The sequence below is a fragment of the Sesamum indicum genome, linkage group LG5, assembly GCF_026168435.1.
Source record: "Sesamum indicum cultivar Baizhima isolate 11 linkage group LG5, ASM2616843v1, whole genome shotgun sequence".
Taxonomy (NCBI): Eukaryota; Viridiplantae; Streptophyta; class Magnoliopsida; order Lamiales; family Pedaliaceae; genus Sesamum; species Sesamum indicum.
This window is the reverse complement of record NC_142661.1, coordinates 13,759,972-13,780,581: the sequence shown is the minus strand read 5'-3', so window position 1 is coordinate 13,780,581 and position 20,610 is coordinate 13,759,972. Positions and strand designations below refer to the sequence as shown.

General features: G+C 37.1%; 3 protein-coding genes across 4 annotated transcripts; 1 reads left to right on the top strand and 2 right to left on the bottom strand.

Annotated features, from left to right (window-relative positions):
* Positions 1-6,855: 6,855 nt before the first annotated feature.
* On the bottom strand, positions 6,856-9,891 carry LOC105171787 (uncharacterized). The gene is made up of 2 exons (XM_088880435.1): positions 8,673-9,891; positions 6,856-8,587 (listed from the first exon to the last, which is right to left on the bottom strand). Exons 1-2 carry the CDS (start codon positions 9,823-9,825, stop codon positions 6,966-6,968), a joined length of 2,775 nt encoding a protein of 924 aa, XP_088736561.1. The 5' UTR covers positions 9,826-9,891; the 3' UTR covers positions 6,856-6,965.
* An 803-nt stretch (positions 9,892-10,694) lies between these two features.
* On the top strand, positions 10,695-12,808 carry LOC148788157 (serine/threonine-protein phosphatase 7 long form homolog). Its single transcript, XM_088880373.1, has 5 exons — positions 10,695-11,098; positions 11,132-11,459; positions 11,549-11,755; positions 11,836-12,279; positions 12,363-12,808. Exons 1-5 carry the CDS (start codon positions 10,695-10,697, stop codon positions 12,477-12,479), a joined length of 1,500 nt encoding a protein of 499 aa, XP_088736499.1. The 3' UTR covers positions 12,480-12,808.
* A 2,302-nt stretch (positions 12,809-15,110) lies between these two features.
* LOC105162233 (actin-related protein 2/3 complex subunit 3) lies at positions 15,111-20,610 on the bottom strand. 2 transcript variants are annotated; one of them, XM_020694092.2, is made up of 6 exons: positions 20,416-20,610; positions 19,471-19,546; positions 17,710-17,869; positions 16,549-16,657; positions 16,204-16,473; positions 15,111-15,534 (listed from the first exon to the last, which is right to left on the bottom strand). In XM_020694092.2, exons 3-6 carry the CDS (start codon positions 17,710-17,712, stop codon positions 15,392-15,394), a joined length of 525 nt encoding a protein of 174 aa, XP_020549751.1. In that variant the 5' UTR covers positions 17,713-17,869; positions 19,471-19,546; positions 20,416-20,610; the 3' UTR covers positions 15,111-15,391. The 2 variants fall into 2 exon arrangements, with proteins under 2 accessions (XP_020549751.1, XP_088736993.1); XM_088880867.1 differs by lacking the exon at positions 19,471-19,546.

Below are 20,610 nucleotides of genomic sequence, written 5' to 3'. Positions count from 1 at the left end.
CATCTCTTCGTCTTCTCCTCTCTCTAGACTTTGAAATCGTCGAGGAAAGAGGAGGAGAAGCAGAAGAAATGGAGACCCATCAACAGTTGCTCAAAATTCTGGAAGCCCTCAACCGGGTTTCGCGCGGTTCGCGAACGACTCAAGATTCGCCGGATTCCGATTTGTCCGCCATTAAAGCGTTGGACGAGCTCCGAACAGCTTCAGGCTTGATTCTATCCGGAGACCCGGTTCTAGTTTCCCTCTCGCAGCACCTCTCCCAGTTGGCTGATTCGGTTCAGGATCTCCACAACACCAAGCCGGCGCAAGGTCTGATATCGTTTGTGACTCGCCGGGTCAGGTCACACGAGGTTTCCCGACTCGCAGCGGAGATTGAGTCGGAGCTCGATGCCTTGATTGACCGAGAAAACGTGTCGAATTTGACGAAGAATGTGGGCGGAATGCGGTGTAACGTTCAAGCATCGGTGGTTTCGTCCGAGGAAGACCAACTATTTGATCTAATGTCTGTTCTGCAAGACAGGCTCTCCCGGGGGTTCGACATAGATTTGCAAGACCTGCTGTTGAAATCAGGGATTTTCACAGAGCTGGAATGGGTTCTCTGCAATCCCCTGTTCTCCGAAAGGGTCCGGGAAAAAGCGGCAGTTTCGATGAAAGAGCTAGTCCTCTTCAATAAAGACGTGTTCGTAGGATCAGTCCTGATGGGGGGAAGCGTGAAGGCATTAATCTCAATGGGCTCCTTGCAAGTCCTCTCATCGCTAATAAAGGCCATCAAGAGCCCTTTGGTGGACGAAATGGAGTCCTGCGGCGGCATCTTGAAGATCGTCGGCCACTTATCATCGGAAGATATGGAAACGAGAGCGATGGCCGTGGAATGCGTGATGGAAATCGGGTATTTCGGGAGGAAAGAAGCGGTGGAATCGATGATCAATGGCGGGCTGATAAAGAGGCTGGTAGAACTGCAGAGGCAGGAAGTGGCGGGGGATGCAAAACCGCAAGGCAGAGAGAGGAAGCATCCATTTGCGAACTGCGTAGCGAGGTTTGCAGTGCAGTTGGAGGTGGGAGAAGGGCTGCGGCAAAGAGAGAAAAGGGCTTTCAAGCAGCAGATATTGAGCAAAGTGAGAGAGGCTTGCGTTTCCGATGCTGAATCTGCCACCGTTGTTGCTGAGGTCTTGTGGGGTTCTTCACCTTGATCGTCTCAATACTGAATAGTGAATAGTGAATACCTTATCTTTGTGTAAAGTCTTCTGTTAGTGTGAGAATTCCACTACCCCATATACAGTGTAAATTGCTGTTCTTGTATAGGGAAATTGGGAAAATTTTGGCTAAGTTTGATGAAATCAAATTAATTACATAACGCGTGCATTATATTTATATTTGTGATGTGATGTGATTATTTTATTTTAAATTATATATTAATCATATAAGTATACTTGACATATAACTAAGTCACCAGAAAACAAAAAATATAAAAAAAATTAATTAATTGAAACTAATAAAATAACATAAATAAGTAAATAAATAGATAAATAACATATGAAACAAAAAATTAGTTAATTAACATCATGAAATTATATTACTTTATGAAATGAATGATTGAAAAATGTGGGTTGATTTTATGTCAAGTCTTGTCGATGAATAGCATCCTCATTTAAAAAGTGATATTTGAGGTAATTGAGAATATTAGGGTGTGTTGAAGGTGTATATATTTATAGGGTATTTTAGATATAAAAATTACTTTTATGACCTCATAAATAATTTAATATAACTAGTATATCTATCATATAATCATGGTATTTTGCATGGAGGAGAAGGCCCAAAACGAAACCCCTAAGGCTAGGGCTCGCAAACACCAATGACAATAGAAGAATGTTTGCCTCCAGTCACACAAACGGGCACTTGTGTGCTACCCTCGCCCCTGTCCACTATTGAGCTAATTCCTGCTCACGACATTTTTGCTCCCTCCCCATCGTCTAACTCGCATTCACCATCTCGATGTCAATTTTCTTAATTAAAATAAGTAGTGAATAAATTGAAAATTTATACATATGCGAGAAAGGTAAACAAAAGTATTATCTAAACACATCAATTAATTTTGAAAACAATATCAAGTTAATATCGAAGAAAGTATCGTGCAACATTATCAGCCGACTAAATAATCCCGCCGACATAAAATCCTCACAAAGGATACCCAACTCTCTACAATGAGGAATCAAAATAGGTGAACTGTTGCTCCACTCCGGAGCTAAACCCCAACGATCACCCCTAACATAAAAAAGCTTCTCTTTTCAAAGGCTTCAAGAAGAAGGGAATCTCTCTAAAAACTTACACCCCAAGTGAGAATAGAAATAAAAATACTTCTCGCTTTGGTGGAAGAGGAGGTCTCGAATACTCGATGAACATGCCACAACCCATGAAAACCATATAGAGTGAGGAAAGCCCCCTCTCTCTAAGTCAAAGCTAGAACCCTCAAAGCACATAAAGGATTGGGCTTAAATTGACTAATACAAAAGCCATAGCTTTGGATCACGTCTATTAGTAGGGCATGAGGAGGAACAGTGAATCGAGAGGTACTCTAATTCTCTGCATTGGAGAAGGAAGAACAACTATCAGGGGAGTTCCTTCTAAGGGGCAAAAACTACATAAATTTAGATAGATCAATTTCTATATATGATCATAGAAACTAGTTGCAGCTATGGACAGAGGTTCTCGGGCCGCCCTGCTTGCCTATTGGAGAACTAACAAAGCCATAGTATCGAGACTAGACGAGACGGCTATGATTGGTACAAAGCAGCTGTGAGAGTAAGGAGTGGGGAGCTAGCTGCGTACCGCTCTGTAAGGTCAGAGCATGTCGGATGAAGAAGATGGCTCCATACGGGAAAATTTATAGGTATCTTCCCCCAAATAAATAAGAGCTCCTCACGAGTAAGTACACTATCACATGTTCAACATCTATAACTCAACCTTCGGAAACCCCTGATCCATCACAACGCTTACCACCACCTACGCCTAAGACCATGGCTGTCGCATGTATGTATATATTTTTACATACATATCATATTAATATTGGGAAAATTGGTGTAAATTAATTTTGTGATTATTTATATTATTATGTAAAAATATTATGAAAATATTGTTGTAATTTATTTTAATTTTTATGATTATTTACATTTATTAATATATTATTGTTAGTATTGCATAAATTATTCCAAAATTGTTTATTAATGTGATTATTATGTAAAATTTTATTAAATTGCATAAATTACACATACAACGCATAAAACATATAAATTACATGAACATAAATAAATTGTCTAAATTACACATGTATTGCATAAATTGCACAGAAATATATTCTGAAAATATTTGAAGAAAACATTTTCACCAAATTATTTTAAAATATTTTGAAAACATTTTGACGAAAATATTTTCTGGGGGGCGGGGGCAAGTTTGAAGAAGTAGAAATGGAGAGGGGGGGAGTGGGGGCGGGTTTGAAGAAGCAGAAATGGAGAGGGGGTGGGGGGAAGCAGAAATAAGAGAGGGTTGGGGGGGAAGGGACATGTACCAGAAAATGAGGCTGGCGGCAGCGCACGGAAGGAGGAGGTGAAGTGGGGCACTCCATAGGGGGAAAGGGGGGAGGGAGAAGAAGGAAACATGAAGATGAAGAGAAAAAATCTGTTAAGTGTTGTATATATATTTATTTATGGAACGACCATTTTTAGATGAATAGTTCCTACGACTGTTCCTAGTGAGTAAAATAACATCGTTACATTTGACAAGCATCAATTAAAAAATCGTTCCGAATACCCATTCCAAATAGAATAAGAAGATGTCGTTTTTGTATAAACTTAACGAGATCATTCCTAATAGTGTCTCAAAGTGAATTTTCCAAAAAATTAAGAAAAATAAAAAATATAGGAAAAACCGTCCCAAACATGTTAATGATCAGAAAAAAAAGTAGACCAACAAGTAATTAATTGGAAATATATAATGTTACAAATAAAATTTGGCAACTATTCAAAAGATCAAGTATATTTGTATGTATAGAATTGTTAGTCTTACATAGATGTAAATAACACCTTATACTATTATATTGGATCACGTAATCAGACGATTAAAATTTTAACCGGACCGTTGGATATTATTAAATCGACAAAATATTACGTTCGATGATGTTTAAGATATTTTTGTTATACAAATCCTGAGATATAGTATTTAATACACAATCAACGATGTTAAAAATGATGCAATTATCCATCAGACCGTCTGATTTTAAATCGAACCGCTAGAAATGTTAATATATGGTAAGTATTGTTATACATTTAAATTTAGCATTAATCAAAGTCTCGGATGTAGAGATAACATAGTCGAGAACAAAATGATCAAGTTGTGGACATTCTTAGGCACGGATTTAGAAACACATTTAGGAACGGGCCAAAAAAAATATTTTAGGAACAGATTTATCGACGCACTTAGGAACGGGTTTGGGAAAAATCAACTTTAGGAATGGTGAAAAAATATCAAACTGTGCCTAATTTAATTTTCCCTGTAGTTTCCCTTTTGGTGCGTAATTAAATTTGTTGGAACAAACCTAGGAACGGCCAAAATTAGTCGCCCGTTCCTAAGTTTCGAAATTCCCTCTCTGTTTTAGAATATCAACCAGATATAAGAACAGTTGTAGGAGTGGTCTAGCAATTTTTGATCGTTCCTAGGTATAAAAATTTTATACGTAGGAACGGTCTGGTAACAATTTTGGAAATATTGGCCGTGCCGCAACAATTGTTATTGGACAATATTAATTATGAAAATGAGACTATGGTCAGAGTTGATGAGGAATTATCAGTGGTCCAGAAGAAATTACGTAAGAGATCATCCAGAAAAGTAGCGAAAAACAATGTTGATAGTGCAAGTCCAAACTTAATTTTCAAATTTATAGAAGTATAACTTTCAAACTTAATTTTAATTAGAGAGAGAATAAAAAGAATCAAGAATTTTAGGAAAACCCTAGTACGGTATGATTTGACTGATTTGGAATTTCAGGGTTCGCAGTACACGTAGTGTAATCAACGCCAACATCCAAAAACAGTCTAAGCCCGTCTGGAAAGGGCCTGTGGGGATACAAGTTGGAACGAGAGGTTCCCTACCACTTGTGTTACTCATAGAGCTTTGCCTTATTCGGGTCATGCTATGCTGGTTATTACATGGGGCTCCGGTGAACTGTAGAAGAGGAAGAAGCATCAGTTCCATTTTGAAGCAAAGGCAAGGTTGTGGAGGAATCATGGAAGTTGGTGGCTGAGGAGGACCTAAATATTAGGCTTTGGCGTAAAACCTAGATGTGTCGGCTCAACTTACTGAAAATGGAGTAGAAAGTGCTTTGGGAAGTTAGGCAGTACATTAAAAGAGCTTGACAAACAGTACCAACAGTTGGAGGCGGCTATATCACACGAGGATGACACAAATCGAAGAACAAATGTCAAGGGCAGGAAATGCTTAAGTGGCAACAGAGAAGTAAAACATACTAGCTGGCTGAGGAGAATGAAAACACGAAGTTCTTTCATGCTTAGGCCTCAACTCGGCGGCAATAGAACACCATTGATAGATTGAAAGATGAGGTGGCGTGTGGAGAGACAGCGAAACGGATTCTCCTCAACTATTTTCGAGACATATTCTCTTCTAGGCATCCATCGACTTCGGTTATGAATGAGGTGTTCCAACTGTCCAACCACAAGTCACCGCAGAGATGAATTGAGCCCTTGCGGAGCCATTCACTGTTGTCGAGGTCAAGTAAGCTGTCTTTGGTATGTATCCACTTAAATCTCCTGGTCCTGATGGTATGTATGCTCCCACTCTTTTATAAAAAATTTTGGCCTCTTGTTGGGGACGATGTAGTTAGTGTTGCTCTTCCCTTGTCCCTCGTACAAAAATTTATACGTAAGATATGTCCTTGTTTCTTCCAAGATGTTCAACTTCAGATGTTTTGTTGATTTGTTTACATTTCAATTTTTCATCGCCTCTTATTTCGATTTAGGGTTTTTAAGTTGATTTGTTCTTACTCTGTGCACACCATTCCTAGCACATGCCTTGCACTGTTACTCGTATTGAAATACCATGGCATCTCACAATTGGAGAATGCTTCATTTTGATCTATATATGTGTGTGTGTATGTGTGATGTTTCTCAGGCAAGGTCATTTTCTTGCCTCTTGAAAGAGTCCTTCAGGTAGTTGATACATTAACATTTTGCACATATCTTTGATTTGAAATCTTGTATAGTTTTGAAGAATTTTGCAAAACAATTGTTTGTCATAAATTTGCTCTAACTTGTGATTTTTTCTATAACCTTATTCTATATGTACGATGAAATTCGCATTAGCTTTATTCATCATGAATTACAGCAAAACAGATCATGAAAACATATTTTGAGTTTTGTTTCGTCATTCACCACTAGTTTATAATGAAATGGAGTTAATTATTTTTTTATTATAAAAAAAAAATTATTTTATCATAATTATTTTTAAATATATAACAAAAACATGACGAGTTGTGATTTGAAATCGCGACTCGTCATTAAATAAAGGGGGAAAAATGCAGAATTCCCCAAGTCGGGAAACAAAATCCCGACTTCAAGTCGGGATTTTGAATCCCGACTTGGAGTCAGGATTCTGAAACCCGACTCCAAGTCGGGATCCTGAATCCCGACTTGAAGTCGGGATTTTGTTTCCCGACTTGGGAATTCTTCCTTTTTTTTTTCGTTTAAATTATTATTATATAATTTAATTTATATATAATTAATTTTAACATATACTAAAATCCAAAATTAATAAATTTAACATTGCATTAACTTAAAAAATTACAATTAAGGGTACAAATGTAATAGTTATTTATTTTGTACAATTGTAAAAAATTACATTAAATGTATAAATGTAAAAGTGTATATTTTTGTACAATTGTAAAAAATACAAAAAATATACAATTAATCCTGGCTACCCGGTACTGGCACATCCGATTGTGTTGAAGAATTTCTTTGTTGTGCTTGTTGTCGTGCACGCCTTTGCGCCCAATCCATCTCGTTGTGAATACGTGTTGTTTGATTTCGACCAGGGCGCGAAGAGATGCGAATAGTAAGATCGTGGACCAACTCAAATCCCGGTACATCCCAATAATCTTCGGAATGTACAGGTTCAAATGACTTAGAATATGTATTCTTATAAGTCATTATATCGTAATAATCCTTCACCATTGATGCAGCATTAATCATGAATGCAGCGCATACCTTTTGAGCGTGACTGCAAGGTATACCAAATTGAGTCCATTTGCCGCAAGAACATTCTCGGTTCGCAATTTTGACAACATGGGTGTTGACTCCATGTCCACCGTGACGTCTTGTAACAACCAAGGCAGACTGTTGGAACTGATGGTATTTGGTGACGGTATGTTCAACAGAATTTTGATGCCAACGTGTGAACATCTTATATGCAAAATCCGTCCACAGTTGGTTGTTGGTCAACATTACAGTACTTCTTGCTAACCTCTCACGGAAATAATGGACACTTCGCTGAAACGTCATCTCAGCAATTGCTGTCAACGGTAGGCGGCGAGCCCCTTTCAATACTCCATTTATGCATTCCGACATATTTGTCGTCAGAATTCCGCATCGCCATCCACCGTCATGTGATGCTGTCCATTTTTCCTTGTCGATCCTATCTAACCACTGAAACGCCTCGAGGGACTGTTTCTTTATCTCCTCCATAGTGCGATTGAATTTTCTGATCTGATATTCAGAGCCAGCTCTCCAACAAAGATCCTTCAACACAATATTTTTGTATTTACTGTTGAAATTGGAACACACGTGCCGCAAGCAATATCGGTGCACGCCGTTAGGTGGCACAAAATCCGGACATTTACGTACAGCTCTTGTGATACCAGCATGGCGGTCAGAAATAAGGCAGATACCCCGTATAATGTGTCTGCTCAATTGTCTAAGAAACCACTTCCAAGATAAAAGTGATTCTTCATCGACAACAGCAAAAGCAAGAGGAAGTACCTGTTGATTTCCATCCATGGCAGCAGCAATCAACATCTTGTGCTTGTACTTTGTGTATAGATGGGTCCCATCTACACTGATAAGGTTGCGACAGTGTTGGAACCCTTCAATGCACGGCTTGAACGCCCAGAATACGTACCCTATCACATATGCACCGGTTGATGTGTCGCGGGCTTTATGTTGCCATTCAACAATCGTTCCTGGATTATATTTTTGGAGAGCTCCCAAGTATTTGGGTAGCTTTTGAACGGAGCTCTCCCATGTGCCATAAACCATCTCACGTGCCATTTTCAAACTGTACCATGCCTTTTGATATGCTATATCGTATCCGGTATGGTCTTTCACAGTCTGGATGACATGCTTGATTCCGTACGACGGGTTGCATTTTACATGTCCTAACAATAAAGAAGCAACATATACTCTATCTAAATTACCGTGTTCGAGGGGCATTTGATTCAATATACATGTATGGTCCCCTCCGTATTTTGTTATTGTCCACCTTCCCATTTTTGATTTGTAAATGCCTCGCAGCTCCCATCTACACCGCATAGCTGCAAAAAATAAACACGAATCAGTCGAATAATTTTGTATGTTTAGACATATACAACAAAAATATATATATATATATATATATACCTTCGGTGGTATGCCTACACAAAACTTTCCACTTGGTCTTTGAACTCTCAGGTACCCAATACTCGCGTCGGGCATATCGTATTGAGTGATCTTTCATCGCCTCGATTAAAGCTTCTTTATTTTTGAAAAGCATTCCCACATCAAGTCTGCCTTCATTTTTGTCATAAAATTTTGCATACCTTAAGTTCGGTACATCAATGGAATCCACTGGTACCTCCGGGAATGTTTGTTCAAAAAATGGTATGGAGCGGTAAAATGTTTCCTGAGAAGTTCGTTGTGCCGTAACCGGCTGAGAGGATGTTGACGTACCTTGTGCAATATTTTCGGCGACAACATTTATGTCAACATCTTCTATTCCATCCTCAGGTGGAATTGGGTAATCCACTTCATCCGGTTCGGAGGCTGCATCTGATTCATTAGCCAGGCTGTCCGCAATAGGGTCTTCTGGCTCGACAATGTGTTGTGCAGAAGTTGGTATAAAATGGGAGGTGGATGGAGTATGTGAGTGGGTGGGCTCTATGTAATTAAGTTCAATATTATCGAGCCCTTGTGTGACATACACCACATTCGGAGTATAACAATCTGTATCATAATTTGATGTTCCTGCACCAAAATCGGGGTTAGAAGTACCTGCATCGAAATTAGAGTTATAGGTACCTGTGAAATTTTCGTAGTTGGAGGATGACGGAAATCCTTGGCTCGATAACATCGCCATGTATTCCCCCCACTGTTGACTCATTTGTGAGTTGTCATCCACCAACTGCCGGGAATCGAAAGCTCCCCAACCTCGGCCAATTTGTGGAGCATCGTCGTGTTGGATTTCCACCATTTCGACGAATATTTCCATTAGTGGAAACCCAGCTGTAGGATCAGTAAAGAATGACAATGTATCGTCATCCTTTATTGGTATCAGTGTTTCCTTAATTCGCCCTAGGTATTGGCACGAATGTTTTGCAGAAACATTCAATGAAAATCGGGAGCTATCAACACCAATTTTTTTGTAGATTTTTGACAAAAATTGATCATAACTGGATGAACAGGGGATCCTCATCGCTGCAATGGGCGTCTGATCATATGTAACAGACCATCCATCACTCGATAATTCACCACCAAAATACAAAAAAATCTCAATGCGAGAAGATGAAGTTGACATTTTTTTTTGCAAGTTTCTACGTAAAATTACTCTTCGTATTTGATATGGGATGAACGAGGGATTATGCTGCTTGAAACAATATGACGAAAACAAGCTGATCACGCATATTTATAGGCTCGACATTTATTATGGTAGGTCGCCTACCAGCCTTAAAGGCTGGTAGGCGACCTACCAGCCTTTATTAAAGGCTGGCGAATGTACCAGCCTTTAATAAAGGCTGGTACATGCCAGCCATCTATCCCATCACCGTGATGGGATAGATGTGTATATAAATATTAACATATAAATATATAATATATAAATATATTATAATAATATATAATAAATATATTTATATAATAATAAATAATATATAAATATTTATTATATAAATATAATATATAATATATAAATATATTATAATAATATATACATATATAATATATAAATATTTATAATATAAATATAATATACATTATATATATAATATATAATATATAATAATATATTATACATATAAATATATTATATGTATATATAATATATGTATATATAATATATATATATATATTCAAGGGGGCTGGCCGCTGCCAGCCCTCATTAAGGCTGGCAGCGCCAGCCTTTGACCAAGGCTGGCGCTGCCAGCCCTTGATTAAAGGCTGACCGCGGCCAGCCTTAAAATTAAGGCTGGCGCTGCCAGCCATTGATTAAGGCTGGCCATTTTTTTTTAAATCTTTTTTTTTAAAAAATTAAAATTTTCCCCCACCCTCATCCACCATTATAAATTGGACAGATGAAGGTGGGTGGAAACTCACTTCATCCACCAGCAAAAATTTTCACCCACCTTCATCTTATACCGTGAGTTTGTTTTCAATTTTTTTTCCACACAAATGGATAGACGATCAGTCTACGGTCCTCGTGATAGTACTGTATTATCTCAACAAGCCCAACATAGGTCTGACGATATTCCAGATGGTGACCTAGACGCCGTACTCATTTCACGGCGTGCGGATGGTACCTTTTGGAGCTACTTTAACCAAAATAATATATCCGAGCGTGTACAAGAAATCCTACACCAAATAGGATTTTATGGAGTTTACAGGTGCGGACGCCTTCAATTAAATCAACACCTCATCACTGCATTAGTGGAGAGGTGGCGATCGGAAACACACACCTTTCATTTTCGTGTAGGGGAAGCCACAATTACCCTACAAGATGTACAAATAATTTGGGCACTCCCAATAGACGGCGAGCCGTTGACTGGAATTGATTTCGACCGCACAACACAACAATGGTAAGAATATTGCCTTACTTACATAGGCTTTAGCCCGGATGCAAATGTGTTGAAGGGCTCGAGATTACAGACATCGGCAATTACCTCCCATTTGGCGGCGGTCGAAATTACTTATAATACTCCCCAGGCTGTCGTCGTCCAGTACGCACGTGCCGTTGCATTACTTTTATTTGGGGGATTGATGTGCCCAGATTCTTCAGGTAACTATGTCTCATTACTATATCTTTCAAAATTAGAAGATATAGAAACCGCGAGGAACTATAGTTGGGGGAGTACTGTGCTGGCATTTTTATATCGCGAATTGTGCAATGCCAGCACAAAAGGCAAAGCGGCAATTGGTGGAGCGCTGCAATTGGTACAGGTAAAATTGACTTAAAAAGTCTTACACATTTTTATTTTTTTTTTGCTATTGATATTCATTAATAACACATATTTGTATTGTTCGTGTAGATTTGGGCGTGGTCACGGATTACGCCACTTTGTCCTGGACTTGGTGCCCAACGGCTATTTATGGGCCAAGTGCAAATGGACAACAATCGCTGGCTCCCAGCAGCACCATATGGTGCTACTTGGAATTGTCAGCACACTTTCACCACTACAGTTCGGGGAACTGTACGAGTCATACGAGAAATTTTGGATGAGATGCAGGCGGATCAGGTAACTAAATTTTAATATTATTCGTATATTTATACCGTGAATTAAATTCATATTAATTTACATTTTTGTTTTTATTACAGTTCATATGGCAGCCGTATGACATGGACTCGGATGTCATTATGGCTTACGCCGATGAATTGAACCCCCAGTTGTGGAGGTCATCTGTTCCGTTGATATTCTACGCAATAGTTGAAATGCATCGTCCCGAACGAGTTGTTCGCCAATTCGGGATGAGGCAGAATGTACCAGAATCGACGGATACCCGTGATATGAGCCTCCATCAGATTTCCCGTAAAAATCACGCGGGCGCAGATTGGTCTCTGCAACACATACAATACATCAATAGATGGCAAAGACGATATGACACGGTTGTACATAGGCCACTCATTTCTAATAGAAGGGAAACAGAACGAGGTTATTGGGAGTGGTACTACAACATAACAAGAAATTTCGTGTCGTCATCTACTGATAGACGTGTGGAAAGCGGGTACCAACCTGGAGAAGCACCTATGTTGCAAGTTGTGGTACGTTATTATATAATATTACATATTTTATTTTATATATATTTTTAACAACACAAGGCTAATTATTTTTCTACACTTTTCAGGCAAATGAGGTGAATGCCCTTGAAACTTTATGTCGATCTAGACCACCAAATATCGAAGGATATAGTCAATTGGTGGATAGATTTGAACATGGGTACATATTATCAGGGAGGCTATAACCCAACAGCCACAACAAATTGCTTCTCCATCCGATGATGCTCCCACAACATCCCACAGGCAAAGAAGAAGTTCTAGCCGAATGTCAACTGGTTCGGTTGAACGTCGTGATTTTGGGGTGGATATAGCTGGTCCTTCTACAGTATATCCACCTCAAGATTATTACGTACCTCAACCGCCTCAAGATTATTATATGCCTCAACCATCTCAAGGTGATTGGTTTCAATCGACTCCATATATGTCAAATCAAACACAAGATTTTTCTCTTGACCTTGGTCTTGGTTTTAATCAACCATATACACAAGGATATAATATTTCACCAATTCCATTTCCATCATTTGGTGCATATTGTGACAATGTGGAGTCAAGTTCTGAAACATCAAGTCGGTTTGTTGGTGAAGAAAATGAGGCGCAAAATGAGCCAGTTCAAAATGTGGGCGAGGAAATTAGAAGACCTCGACGTCAACGCCACAGACGACATTGTGGAACGGGTGGACATTTTTGATATTTGTAATTGTATAATTTAATGTAATTTTTTACAATTGTACAAAATAAATAACTATTACATTTGTACCCTTAATTGTAATTTTTTAAGTTAATGCAATGTTAATTTTATTAATTTTGGATTTTAGTATATTGTTAAACTTAATTATATATAAATTAAATTATATAATAATAATTTAAACGAAAAAAAAAAAAAGCAAAATTCCCAAGTCGGGATTCGAAATCCCAACTTGAAGTCGGGATTTTGTTTCCCGACTTGGGAAGATTTGCATTTTTGGGCATTTATTTAATGAAATCGCGACTCGTCATGTTTTTGTTATTATTTTAAAAAAAATTATAATAAAATAATTTTTTTTTTTATAATAAAAAAATAATTAACTCCCTCCGCCATTCCTCTGCTTAATCCTCGATATCTTTGCCCACGAAATACTTAAAAAATGACCTCAAAACACAGTCAGGCTAAAGTGTGGCTCAATATCGGACCAACCCACTTAATAACGGACTAAATAAAATACCAGTAAATAAGTCACTATTAATAACCGTTGAGAATAGCATGCATAATAGTATGAAGTAAATATGGCTTAAAAAGTATTGTGTCGGATATCTTAGTGAATGTAGTCTAATGAGATATATAGTCTAATTAATTGACTCAAAAAATATAATAGTCCTCAATATTATCTTGACAATTTTTAGAACAAGTAAACAAGCTACAAATTAGTCATTTTTAAACTAGTTAACCTCATAATTATTAGCAACTAATATAATTCCGGATAATGGTTGTAAACATATTGTTTGTTTGGTTTTATATACTGTGAAGTGTTTATCCGACGTAAAAATCCAATCTTATACTCGGTTGATAAGATTATGAAAAATGATACTGTGCAAAAAAAAGAAAGAAAGAAAGGGTAGTTTTTTAATTAATGTGTCAAAATACACAAGGATAATTTGGCCGTTAAAAACTTGTTTGACTTATAATAAATTAATTGAAATGTAAGATTTTTTTTTCTTGTTTTGTTAATATCAACAAATACTATGAATTTTGCATACTTGATAGACTTTCTTATAAGACGAAATCAAATTTTAAGAATACCAAATGTAATTTTTCAAACCACATGGCATCTACGTGCAATTACATCAAACCTTTAAGGAGGGTGTTGTAATTATCCCAATAAATAAATATACATGATGAGAAATAGGATAATTACACTGTGCTCCCTTAAGATTAGCATAATTACACATAGACCTTTAAGTTCAGAAAATAACATCTAGTACCCGAAACGTTTATTTTTGTCAAATAAATAAATCCTTCATTGATCAAAATTAAAAAAAATTATTGATATTAGGAAATAAATAATTGAATTAAAATTCATATTAACCCTAATTGACTTACTTCTAACTTATTACAGATCAATAAAATCTTTCCAAACTACTCTCATAAGTGTGAAGATGTTCCTCCTCACATGCATTAGCGTGTGTAAAGATGTACGAGTGTATTTTGATAAAAAAGGAGTCGTTTGACCTACAATAAGTCAATTGGCGGTAAATATAAATTTTCATTCAACTTTTTATCTAATATCAACAAATTCAGTGAATTTTAACTAATGAATAAATCTATTATTAGATAAAAACAGACGTCAAGGGTACTAAATATAATTTTCCAAAGTACAAATATTTACTTGAAATTAACCATCCTCATGAGAGGACTATGCAATTATCCTAAAAAATACTATCATAAGAGGCCTAAAAGGAGTCGGCAACATTGGGATAATTTGACAGACACGTGTCTGTTTTCTGGAGCAAACACGGTTCAAACTGTAACTGCATACAAACAAACAATAACTGCATAAATGAAGTTAAAGATGAAGATTTCTCAGCAAAATGAAAGACAAGCTAAAGGTGAAGATCAATGGAAGCTACCGAGTGTTCTTTAATCAGTTTATTACCATTGCTATATTTTTAGCAATGGGGTAAAGAGAAAAAAACATATCAAACTTTTATGCAAAGAATCCAATTTCAACATGTCTAAAAACACTTCTTGAACCATGATGGAAACTTTTCAATCACAAAATCTAGAAACTTATGAAAGTATAGCAAATACAACAAAATTATACGTGTTCATAATAGGCATCTATGGAGAATATCCTCATTTATTGAGATATGAAGTACCCATCAGGCACCTTGCAGTTAAATACAGATCGAGCTCTAATTTTAATACAGCAGCTGGAGTACCTCAAATGACTATCATGTGAAGATCAATTACACACGCAAAAAAGCCAGCCATTAAACCTTCTGAGTTCAATCTTTGCATCATGCTGGGGACATACAACTCGAATGTAGAGTACTTCAGCTGGATTGTATTCAGAAGTCTGTAGTCAAGCCATGTTAATTGTATTGTCTGTAGAAGCGAACTTCAAGGTATAATGATGTTCATAAACTTTCTCTTTGCAAATGCCAACCACCATTTGTTTGGAGTACCATTGGATCTATATGCCACGCTCAATAATCTCCCACTGGTTTCTTCCCGTATCTGCTTCAAATAGTTTCTGAAGAGCTCTGCATGAAGAAGTAATGTAACAAAGACATTATATGATGCGTATGATAAGGGAATAAGTATTCACCAAAACACAATGCTAACATGTTGTGACAAAAGTCCATAAGCTAATACTCACAGCATTTATTTTAGTGGCAGAAAAAGATACATAGCATGAAAAAAAGGCCATTGAACAAACAACTATATTAATGCTGTCATACTTCAAACACATACATCCAGCTTTTGACCATTTAAACATTTCTTCCATATCTTAACATGTCTTGAGAAGTTATAAGGAATACCAAAAAGGAAATGGAAATGGAAAATGAGCACAGGACAATAGCAATTCTAAGATCCCAGAATATGGCCTTCTCCACTTGACAAGCTAAGTAGTGTAAGAGGAAAGAAGAGCCATAGGACTTAAATTATGCATATTTTACATGCTTTCCTGTTTCAGTAGAGCAAATCTGAATTTAATCAACAAGATTCAGATGGCATATGGGCTTGTTAATCAGTTAGGGTACTCAACCTTCCTATTACATTGATTTCTAGCTGGTCTAAAACGCTTCATAATAAAGCCCTATAGAAGATGAAACCTTTCTACTCGTGGCAAAACATGCAGATTATAATGGCAGTACCTTATGTGGCTTGAAATTCTTTTAATTCATAAACACTGTATGACAACATCTTACCTGCTTCTTCTTGAGACTGTGGATGAGCAAATAGTCCAGGGAATGGAAATCCATGTTCTCCAGGCACAGGGACCTGTTCTAACCCCAAATTGATAATTGCTTTGGTTCCTTCAGCCAACGTTCTGCACCCTTCTAGCCTCTTTAGAGCGATATTTATATAGAATGTTAAGTAGATAAGAAGCTTATCAGCTGAGCTCTGGATGTCAAAGTTTCTAAAATAGACGTTGGCACGAAAGAATGTGATTGCTTCATCGACAATATCCGTGCTATCTGCATACAGCATATAGTACTTTGATACCAATCCATTGAGTTTCTTTGTATTTGGTACTAATGAATAAATCTGACCTTGTTCGGAAACTGGAGCTGGCCCTTTTATGTGGCTTTTTAGGGGAAGTAAAGGGCAACCACATGCTTTAGTAATTTCTTCATCATCGATGAAACTAGAGTGGTACACCTGCAACAGTATTGTTTTCTCCACGTGTTGAAGATACAAACTAATGAAACCCCTTTACAATCTCAAATATGAAGATGATAAAAGATCCTCCTACATCATAAACAACGAGAAAAGAGAACCCTGAAATCCACATAATTTTCTAATTTGCTTCTGAAAAGGAAGGAGACCACTTGAATGAACGTATCTCCATGTCAAAGTGCGAAGTCCCTCAATTCTCTTTCTCATTGCTTTTGTATCCGTTGCCTAGTTACTGCCAAACTATTAACACATTACACTGCAAACTTCAAGGTGAAGCTAGAGCAATGTCTCATACAGAACACATATTCGCCTTCATGACTTGTGTAGGTGGCTACATCTGAGATGACCAAGTGATCTTGAAACATTTAAAGTCCTTCCACTTATAAATCTGATAATGATTGGTATAATTTTACAATTTCCTCATGAAATTCCAAAATAGAACCCATGGATAATGTATCTTTAAGCAGACCTTGAAGGAAAACTTTTCATTAGTGCTGAGAAACAAACACATCATAGTCCAACTATGGCTGTAGCATTTCTATCAATGATTCTTAAGGTATCCAGCAAGAATGTTCCACAACCATGTCAACAGAAATGCTTTGTTTTATCCCTGGATCTTCCTAGACCTCCCTCCTTTTCTTAAAAGAATATTAAGTACATGTCCTATGATTGAGAAATTCAAGGGGCTAAAGTAGCATATTGCCAAAAACAAAAAGGTGCTAGAGAAGATAAGAGCTGGCTAAAGCTTAGAGTTAAAACACTTTTGATATAACCCGCAAAAAAATTACAAGTTTAAAGGTATCATCCACATTGCATTATATTTCCAATAAGTCATTATGAACATAGAGAAACCTGATGATAAAGTTCCCAAACTTCCATAAACTAATGACAAAAGGGAACTTTTGGAGAACACAACAAAATAAACTAAACAGAACGGAAAAAGCAGTATGCATGATTGCATAGTCACATGGAGAAACTTTAACTGGCAACCAGGCAAAAACACAAGTACCTAAAGAAAATACGAGATTCATTACCATGTTGATTCTGTGCAAATAGTCCTTTTCTTGCCAAATGATAAAAGCCGAGAGCAAAACTTCCACAAAGAAATGTAGCACCAACAACAGCTACCACATGCAATCCTTTGGAAACATATTCACCAGGTATTTGAAATTACCCTTTGTTGACGCTTTTTAACTGCATGAAAAGAAAAAGGAAAACAAAAAATTGAGTCTGTCACGATTCTGCCATAACAAAGTTCTGTGCAGCTTATGACTAATTGAGTGACCTTAATGGAACTTGTAATAGAGATATACTAACACAATCAGCAACATAACTACGTAAATACCTTTTGAAGTAAAGATCAAACACTCAGTTCCTCAAACATTGAGATAGAACAATGACATTAAAGTACCATAGTGGTGAACCAAAAAGAAAGAAGAAAAAATCAGGGAATGGAACATCTTCCATTATGTGCTAAAATGCCAAAGTGGAAGAAAATATCACAGGCTCAGCTGCTCAAACAATTGAGATAGGTAAATGAGATTAAAGAACCAGAGATATAATCCTCCCAAAAAATTAAAAATGAGGAAAAAATCCATAATGCCACTGAAGAACATTTCATTCAGCTAACATGGAATTGCCAGTCCAAAATGAATATTCAAAAGACAGCTACAATGCACTATTAGCAATTCAATCAGAATTTAGACTCTTAATTTGCGTAAGTGCAACTACAGCATGCATTAATCAACTAAAGCAGACATTCTCCACTTAACATAATCTTATCTTATCATCAGGGCATGAAGAAAAGTTTTTGCAGACGGCAAATAAAGAAGCAAAAGAGATCAATTCTTGGTGGTTTTAGTATATTTAAAGAGGACAACAAGAAAAGTCCAAGGACCCTCACATGTAGAATGAACAACAATCACACCATTGTAATGTTTCCAACAGAAATAGGGAACAAGGCAGGGTCAATCTTGACAACGGATAAAAAGAAGAACAACCAGTAGTAAGACAGCAGATAGGGACAACCATGAATAAGGGTAGATGGCATGCTTTACTTGACAGAGTGAGATATAACTGAATATAATTCTTTTTTCTTTTTTATTTCATCTCGGAAAGACATGGTTAACTCTTAAACTTAGTTATGAGAATTGTAAGTAAACTACATCAAGCACAAAGTTTTCTCTTCATTGAACTCAAGAATGTGCCTATTTCTACACTCAAATATAGGGCCTCCTTATGTACCCCTACTCAGATATTATATATAATTTTATGAACCTAAAGTTTAGCCATTCGATGAGTAAAACTTATCTCTTAGGAGATAATACATATAAAACGCAGTTGTGCAATGTGAAGATGGTTCTAAGCATCCTTGCAGCTCTGTTTTTGGTGTATATTTTGATATATAACACATGAACCCAAGATATAACTACAGGACCATAGTTTTATCATCCATATCACCAATTAGATCATCTTCATAACAAAAGAACAAATTCGCATTTTAGCTTTGAAATGAACTGTAAATTGCAGTCTTCTAGCTTCAGCTCAACTCTTGAAAAAGGTTGGTCATCCAAAATCGCATTTTGACCCCTGAACTGCATGTTTAATCTTCAAAGCAAAAATCAAATATTTGCAATTACTCAACCTATAATCCTCAAACCATTTTAAGCTAGTCTCTCTGTGTGGCTGATTTTCGACAACTTCAAGAAATCAAGTGACTAGTGAATGTGTGCACTATCATCAGATCCAAGAAACAATCTATGCTGGAAGTACAAGGTTTGTTTGAAGCTATTTACCTGGGCGTTTCTTGAAGAAGCCGAAGCCACGGTGGAGAAGCTGACGGTGCTCGTGAAGACCAAAATGACCAAGAACCTAACAGTGGTGAGCGATGTTGTATGTGAGAAAAGGTTGTAACAGTTGGACATTGGACGCTTTTGAAGCTAACACAATGAAAAAATCCCAACAACTCCACAACCATTTCTAACCTCCCTTTTCTATGGTAAACACATCAAAGCATTCAGATACAACTATACAACCATGCAATAATTCCCTACGAAATAAAATCAACTACAACTACTTTCTTGATGAAACAGAGTAAGTTAACAGCATATTCAACTAGAAATCGATGTGGGTTCTTGATATTTTTACCTGATTAAAAACGAGAGGTCGGCGCCCCCAATCAGAAAGATTCACAACTCCAATTGAAAATTAAACAGGTTTATCCTAATGTGGTATGAATTCTGAATTTATGTAGCTCAACAGACAGCAAAATTAAATGATTTTTATTGAGCTACAAAATTCCTTAACATTTGAACAACATTGAAAAACACAAGGAAGGATTTTTGGGGGTTCTGCGATTTATCCAACCGGATAAGACCGCTAAACAACGCTGTATTTCAAACAATTGTGAGCCATTAAAATCGTCAAAGTTTGTGGAAACGGAAAATGAAAATGATGTAAACACCCTTGTAGATGTCTTTCTCTTCTTTCTCATTTCCAACATTTTAAATTAGAAAATAGTCATTCTTGACTAGGGTTGTAAACGAGTGAGCTCGAGCTGACCAACAACAGCAAACAAGCTCGAGCTGACCAACAACAGCAAACGGCGGTGTGAGACCAAGAACAACAAACAATAGCGAACGACTGTGTGAGACGGTGTTAGACCAAGAAAACCGAGAAGTAATGGCAAACAACAGTAAACCACGATATGAGACCAAGAAAACTGAGAAGTAATGGCAAACCTGTTCGAGTTTCTTGCTTGGCCGACACAACAGCAATCGCCTCCTCGTTGCCGCTGGTAGATGGATTGGCACTTGCAAGCGTTGATTTGGGGTTAGGGTTTTAGGATTTAGATTTGGGGGAGAAAGAATTTGGGAATGACGTTTGAATTGAGAGATGTGAGAGAGAAATTGGGGATTTAGAATTTTAGAGTGAGA

Bases quoted from the DNA above. Each gene is read 5' to 3' on its own strand.
- LOC105171787 (XM_088880435.1), bottom strand. From the start codon at position 9,825: ATGTCAACTTCATCTTCTCGCATTGAGATTTTTTTGTATTTTGGTGGT. The intron at 8,588-8,672 runs GTATATATATAT...TATTTTTTGCAG, and splicing joins GTGTAGGCATACCACCGAAG to CTATGCGGTGTAGATGGGAG.
- LOC148788157 (XM_088880373.1), top strand. From the start codon at position 10,695: ATGGATAGACGATCAGTCTACGGTCCTCGTGATAGTACTGTATTATCT. The intron at 11,099-11,131 runs GTAAGAATATTG...CATAGGCTTTAG, and splicing joins GACCGCACAACACAACAATG to CCCGGATGCAAATGTGTTGA. The intron at 11,756-11,835 runs GTAACTAAATTT...TTTTTATTACAG, and splicing joins ATGAGATGCAGGCGGATCAG to TTCATATGGCAGCCGTATGA.
- LOC105162233 (XM_020694092.2), bottom strand. The intron at 16,474-16,548 runs GTCAGATTTATT...TGCTGTATGCAG, and splicing joins AGCTCCAGTTTCCGAACAAG to ATAGCACGGATATTGTCGAT. The intron at 15,535-16,203 runs GTAAGATGTTGT...TTCTTCATGCAG, and splicing joins ACAGTCTCAAGAAGAAGCAG to AGCTCTTCAGAAACTATTTG.